The sequence below is a fragment of the Thalia democratica genome, chromosome 2 (genome assembly GCF_965202585.1).
Source record: "Thalia democratica chromosome 2, ktThaDemo2.hap1.1, whole genome shotgun sequence".
Taxonomy (NCBI): domain Eukaryota; kingdom Metazoa; phylum Chordata; class Thaliacea; order Salpida; family Salpidae; genus Thalia; species Thalia democratica.
In genome coordinates this window covers 11,261,906-11,269,468 of record NC_139166.1, presented here as the reverse complement: position 1 = coordinate 11,269,468, position 7,563 = coordinate 11,261,906, and the positions used below count along the sequence as shown (strand labels likewise).

Sequence of the window (7,563 nt, the reverse complement as noted above, 5' to 3'; positions counted from 1 at the left end):
TTGTTAGTTAACTTTCTAAACAAAAGAATAAAGTTTAATTTTTTTGACTTTTTAATTGACAAAATTTAATTATACTATAATAATAATTTCACATGAAGAACTCACTTAAATGCATACATAATAAATTCATTATGACTTGTATGTCTTTCCTAGCAACTGTTCTGAATGCAGTAAATAAAACTTGAAAGCTTAATATTATTGTAAAAAAACCTGCAAAAAGAAAGTTTAAAGAAATAGCTAAAGAAATATCTCATATCAAAGTACAACTTAATACCTAACAACTGATACAAAATAATCTAAAATTAAATTTTTTTTTATGTCTTTTAGATTTTCATACACAATCTATTTTAAATAACTGAAAACATAATTTTTATTTTAAAACAATTTCAAATTACCAAATAAAAAAATCTTAATACTGTTTTTTTAAGTATGCAATTTCTAAATCAATAGTTTTAATTTTATTTTCAAGTTTATTTGCGTTGTCCTTAGCAGCTATTCCTCTTGCTAATAATTCTTTCATTGCTTCTAAATCAGACTGTTTGTTGGCATATGCAGTATGTTTGTCATAGTCTTCATTCAAACATTTGAGTTGCTTTGTAAGTTTACTTTTTTGTTCTTCTAACTTGCTCAAAGCATCACCTTTATTTGCTACATTTTTAGCAAAGCGCTGTTGCTCAAGATATGCCAAATATTGGGCCCTAGAAGATTTTACAAATTTTAACAATTCAGAACTTAGTTCAACTGTGCTTGGTTCTAGACTGTTTGCATATAGATGATCTTTGATCATTCTTCGGGACCTTATTGTCATCTCTCCCATATTAGTTGATATTACTTCCTTATTTAAGCTAAAACCCCGTTCAACACTTGCCTGGCCATTGTGAAGCACAAAAACAGCCTCAAGGACTCTTGTTAAATCTTTATACTTTTTGTATAAATTTGTATAAATTTGTATAAACTTTTTGTATAAACTTAGCTAGCCCAAGTTTGTCTGTGGTTAAAAGCATTAAAAACTAGATTGACTTTTATAAATTTAAAACAAAAGTAGTAAAAAAAATGCACTGATAACTTTTATGATGATCAATTTAAATACTAAGGAGTTCTTGATAATTAAAATAGGTTTAGGAACAAACAAACAGAACTTTCAAGACAAAATATAAGATTTAAAGTCATAAAACAGTTTTTAGATTAGGAAAAATACTCAAACTAGTCAGAGTTTTGAAAAAATTCAATTAGCTTGAGTATGCCTCAGTTTCTTGTTTAATTAAATAAAATTCAAATCAGCCTTAGTTTTTTTTCTAAAGTTTTATACAATTCTGAGGTAGTATTTGGCAACTGTGTGTCAATGGGGTGCACGACAATTTAAATTCTAAAAAAAATTAAAGGGCCACAACTTAAAAAGTAGTATATATTTGAAAAAAATAAAGAATACGTATGTTTTTCTTATTTATATCTACAAGCCATTTTTTCTTTTTGTAAAATTTTTAAAGATATGGTTAAAATAAGTTTTTAAGTATACTTATTTTTATTATTTTTCTTATATATTAAATAAAAAAATGAAATTTTACAAATGAAAAGAAATGGCTTGTAGTTATTAATAAGACCAACTTTTTTTTATTTTGATACATATAGCACATTTTGAGACATAGTCTCTTAGATATTTTTTAAGAAAGAATTTAAAATGTCATGTAACCATGTAAATGTTGATGAGAAAATTGTAAGATCTCAAACACAAACAATATTTGAATATGAAAATGTAAATAAAAACTACAACAAAAACGTTTAAAAGTTTTGAAAAACGATTTCAAATTCTTTATAAACTTTTCTGAGTTAGCCTTACGTTTTATAATTAATTTAAAACTTGCTAAGTATCCTTAGTAATCAGTACTCAAGTAGTAGAGTAACAGGGTTTTTGGACAGGTATAGTTGAAAGTGAAACTTATTTTGTAATTTTATTTCTAAGTGAGATATTTATTAACTATTTTTTTATTTACAAAAGTAGTTGTTAAGTCTTTTTTTCTTTTTTTTTGTTATCTTTTTTAAACACATTTAGTTTTAGACAAAGAAAATATGTTAGTTATAGCACTTCACGACTTCTCTCTTTTTGTTCTATTATTGACCGTTTTATTGCATTTTTCAGGGTTGCCTTGTAGAGAGGGCAACTAGAAAAATGTGAACGTACATGATCATACAAATTGAAATCTTTGGGAGGAGACAGTGTGGTGCCCATGGTAGACTATGATTTTCATGGTTAATATTGGCAGTAATGGGTTTGAAAAAGAGTGCATACCATTTTTTTTCTTTATGAATTAATTTCTTTAATTAGTTTAAGTTAAAAAAATCATACATTTAACTTAAAATTAGATTTTATCTAAGTTTTCAATAAAGCTTATGAAACTTATTTATACATATATGGTGTGAGGCTCGTTGACCGAAAGGTCTTTCTCCACACCAATCCATTTACCATAGTTGTGAGCGTTCACTTTTTTCTTTCTGTACTTTAGAAAAAACTAGGTGTTCACAAGTTTACCAGACCTTTTAATAGTATTTCAAGAAGATCTAAGAATGTTTTAGTTTTATATTCAAATTACATTTTTTACCAGTGCATAAAGGCGTATATTACATGAGAAAATGAACAATTTGCTGGTACTTTGAGAGAAGCAATCAACTCTCTTTTTAAACTTTTTTATTAATTTACTTATTTATTTACGTGATGTGTCAATATTAGAAGAGCTGATGTTTCACAAGTTTTCAAAGTCTTGCTGTTTCGAACACTTATTTGCTTAAACACGTTTTCATAAAAAAATGGAGATAACAATTATTATTTAAAGTAGACACAAATCATCTTTAACGATTTTTCTTGCTTTGTAGATAGGATAATTTTGGTTTAGATTAAATAAAAAAATTTTTGTGTATAAAGCAACTAAGTTTCTTAAAAGTTACTGCAACCGTTAATTCTTATCAATTACGACAAAAAACATTTCAAGTTAACTGCCACTAACTTTTTGTACAAAAGATGTTTGTTATTAGTTAGAGGATGAAGATTTTTTTTAAATGCGTATATTTAAGTTTATATTTTCCTTTTAAGTATTTCGGATTATCATCAATCCTTGAATGATCAAAAAAATGTATTGATTTGTATACAATAATGATAAGGTTTTTTTTTTAAACTTCAATTTTTTTTTAAGTTCACGTTCTACTCAATAATGATACTGAGAAGTATATGTAATTTAGTTATCTAATAACTAATATCGACACAAAACTTAAATCGCTATGTAATAAGAAACTGTATGTATAAGCTTTTAACTTTGTTATTCTTAACTTTATCATCAAGAACTTCGAATGTACTAAATAAAAAAAAACTACAAACAGTTTTTTATATCAACTATAGAGTTAGAAACTAAGAAACTACAAGAAATTGTTTAAAAAGTGTTTGTTTTTGGTCCTGTCCAACTTTTTTATTATTTTTTGTTCAATAAAGTACACAGACAACCCATCTGAATTATGGTTATGTAAAGAACAATATTTAATGCCAGCATAAAACAAAAGACATGTAGCTTAAACTCGTACGTGTTTAAAAACTATGTATAACAATTTTAGATATTTAACATATTTATACTTTATTTTACAAGAACTACAAATGCACAAAGAAAATATAAGATTTTTTTTTAAATTGGTACTAATATTGTTTGTAAAGAATCATAAAATCATAGAATGAGTGTCTTTTTATTTATTAGTTCTGTTCGAGTGTACAACTACATGAACTTTTTTTTTATCTATTTGGCCTTGTTCAATGCACTACAAAGCCAATCAAGTCCTTCGTGCAAACCGTCGCCACTGATGGCGCATGTTGCTTGTATGTACCATTCTCTGTTTATCAGGTTGGGTAGGCCCAGTTGCTGCATCAAGTCTGTTATCTGAACTGCGTTTGGCAGGTCCTGTATAACAAATTTAAACAAAAGTTTAAGGTTGCTGTAAGTTTTTTTAGTTATATTACCTTGCATAACAGTATAAACAAGTAACTTATTTTTTTTAACAGTTGAACTTTGATAATTTAAAATAATATATTTAAAAAAAAACTTAAACTGCAAAATCTAAAAAATACATTAGTTTCAACTTAAAATGTTACTATGTTGGAATTCAGCTGTTTGTGTTTTGTGAACCTGAAAAGTTAGCCAAGCCAAGAAGTTAAGACTAAAAACATTAACATATTTATAATTTATAATTTTAAAAATAAATAACAATTACTAACCTGTTTGTTAGCAAGTACGAGCAACACAGCATTTCTCAATTCATCTTCAGTAAGGAGCTTTTCAAGTTCCTCTCTAGCTTCGTTGACACGTTCCGGATCGTTTGAATCAACAACAAAGATGATCCCTAGTTCACATTAAAAGTATTTTTAAAAATATTAAAAAATATTAGTAAAACAAATAATTAAGGTTTTTATTAAATATTCTTTTGTAGCACTAGTGTCAGTTTACTTAAATAAGTGTGTATGAATAACAATCTTAAGAGTTTATAAGTGTTTGTAAATTAAACTTTGAAGTCTTAAATACAGTAATGTGTAAAACAAAGATTTATCTGCATAATTTTAATCAATAAAAAATATCCCTGGTTTAGATTATATTATTAGTTATATTGTTTAATATTAATAATTAATGTGTTAAGTTTTGTTTACCTCTGTTATTTAAAAATCAAATTTTGTTTACTTAACCTTCTATTTTTAACAACTTATTTGGTTACACTTAATATCACATAAAGCAAGCTAAAGTTCTAAGTCTACTTTAAAATGATCAACGTAATTTTAACTTAGGGCTAGAGTGGTTAAATTTTAACTAAAACTGTTAGTTTAACTATAGTCTATTACAGTTTTTCATAATAAATCTGACAATAACAAGGTATATTTATAACTAAGTTAATACTGTTACTAAAAATAATTACCTTTTGCGTTTTGATAGTAGTATTTCCACAAACTACGTATTTTTTCTTGGCCACCAATCTAAAATGTTTTATTAATTCAATATTTTGTTTTACTTTATATTCTGAACTGATTAGAGCAACATTGTGAAAAAAGAAAACAGACATACAAAATTTGTAAAAAGTAAAAGTTTACAAAAAATAATTTTAAGTAATCAGGTTTGTAAATGTTAGCCAGAACTTAGATTGTAAGTTTAGAACTTTGTTATTTTAGAAATATATTAATTCTTAACAACAGGTTTTTTTTTCTGTTTAAGACGCCGTGAAAATTAATTAAGAAACTGTATCTTGACTCTTGAGTTGATATGTTTCTAAATCTTGTTATCAACAATAAAAACTACCATAATAAAGTTTTCAAATTAGTGAAAATTTGTGTCTTAGTTTTAGTGTGCTTTATTAGCTAGTTAAAAGGATATTTTTTATTTCTTATTTGCTTTTGGTTTATATATACAATAAATGTTAAATATTCAGTTTTATAAAATAAAACAAAACAATATTCAAAAACTAAGAAAGTTTATTTAACATAAAAAAATGAATTGGGCTTAAACTGTAAACGCTTTTATTTGATTTCTAATGTACTTTAAAATAAGTCACGTGCCACTTATCTTCAAATTAATTTTAAAACATTTACTTGGGAACAAACTCACATCCCACGCAATGAATGATGTTATTATAATCAATATAAAAAAATAATCATTTGTTACATATATAGTTTAAACAACTGCAAACTAACTCACATCCCACACATTGAATGATATGTTCTTGTACTCCACAAAAAAAACATTTATAAAGTATCTAGTAATAAACAAACTAACATCCCACACAGTGAAAGATATGTTCTTGTACTCAACATATAAAAATAATTATTAAAATTATATAGTGTATAATCTAAACAAGATTACAAATTGAATTTAACAAGAATGTTACTTTAAAACGTATATATATATATACAAACTCACATCCCACACAGTGAAAGATATGTTCTTGTACTCCACGGTTTCAACGTTGAACCCGATCGTGGGTATGGTGCTGACCACGTCACCGAGCTTCAGCTTGTACAAAATGGTCGTTTTACCCGCCGCGTCCAAGCCCACCATTAGCATGGACATCTGCTTCTTTCCGAACAGCGAGTCGAATATTTTGCTGAATGTGACACCCATTTTTACTTTGTGTTGTGTTAAATTTTTTCTGTTAATAAGATATATAAGCAAAGAACATATTTATACTTAAAAAATTAACTAAAACTTAATATATAAAACGAGTTAAATTAAAAATTAGAATTAAACCATACTAATAGCAAACATGAAAATACTTGAAAAACAGGTCACACCTTTTTTAAATTAGGTTAAATCGTAAAAACCTGAAATACAAGTTTTATCAGTTTTTTACATTTAAATTGATTGAAATAATTCAGAAAATAACACTTTAATAAATAAAAATAAAAATGTTCCTAATTTTTTATTTCTATATTAAGATATGTATTTAATCATAACCTCAAATCAACTTTTATAAACAATAATATAAAAATTACTACCGTAAGATTTACACATTATACAGTTATAAAAAAAAGGTAAAAAAAAACAATAACAATGATTTAAATAACAACAAAACTTTTCTTCAGTTTAGTTTTTGATTGTCCTTTTTTTCTTCCTCTAAATACTTTTTAAGGAAATTTTAAGTTGCAAGAAGACAAATTTGCACGAGAGTAAAACATGAAAACAGAAAAAAGAAAATATGAAAAAAAAATCAGAAAAATGAACTAAATGATATATTTATTAAAAAAAAGTTACTAAGGGTCAGCGATTAGAAACTATCATTAAAAACAAACAGGAAAAAAAATAATTAGTTAAAAAAAAAGCTACCTACCGTGGCTAAGGATAAGGGTAACAGTGATAGTTAAATAAAATAAAAAAAACAAATAAAAATTAAAAACTAAATAATAAAAAAACAACAAGAAAAAATTAACTACCGAACAGGGTAAGGGTTAGTGGTAACAGTGATAGGAAAAAAAACTTCATTTTAAAATAAACAAATAAATAAAATAAGTAAATAAACATTTCAACCCGTGCAAAAATGTTTTCGTGCAAAATTGACCTTCTGTGCAAAAAAGACCCTTTGTGCAAAAAAGTTTTAATGCAATTTTATCTTCGTGTAATATTTGCCCTCGTGCAATTTTGTACGATTGTGCAAATTTGAAACCTAACCAATTTTCTAAGCCTATAAATGTAACTATAGAGAAGTAAATAATGTTTGCAAAATTAAAAACGAAAAAACCTTTCAGGCACACTCAGAAAACTAGATTTATTTATTATAAGTTAATTCGAGAAAGTAAACTCAGAAATTTTCAATGAAAGCATAAATATCACTTAATTCTTATATGGGCATACTGGAGCAATAAAAATATATAATAAAGTTTGTAAAAAGTCTAAAGTTAGTTCAAAACATTAATTTTAATAAATAACCTAAAGAATAGTAAGTAGAAAATTGCTGCATTTTAAACTGCATCACTGTTATTGTAACCAAAAAAAAATACTTATTTGAAGTAAAGTTTTTATGTATTAGAAAATAAATACTATTAACTCCGTAAAC

The 7,563-nt window shown here is 25.6% G+C and overlaps 1 protein-coding gene across 1 annotated transcript; it reads right to left on the bottom strand.

Moving 5' to 3' along the window:
- Window positions 1-3,773: 3,773 nt before the first annotated feature.
- Window positions 3,774-6,134, bottom strand: LOC145849887 (uncharacterized). Its single transcript, XM_082954983.1, has 4 exons — window positions 5,934-6,134; window positions 4,939-4,996; window positions 4,250-4,374; window positions 3,774-3,935 (listed from the first exon to the last, which is right to left on the bottom strand). The coding sequence occupies exons 1-4, from the start codon at window positions 6,132-6,134 to the stop codon at window positions 3,774-3,776; spliced, it is 546 nt and encodes a 181-aa protein (XP_082811109.1).
- Between the last annotated feature and the right edge of the window lie 1,429 nt (window positions 6,135-7,563).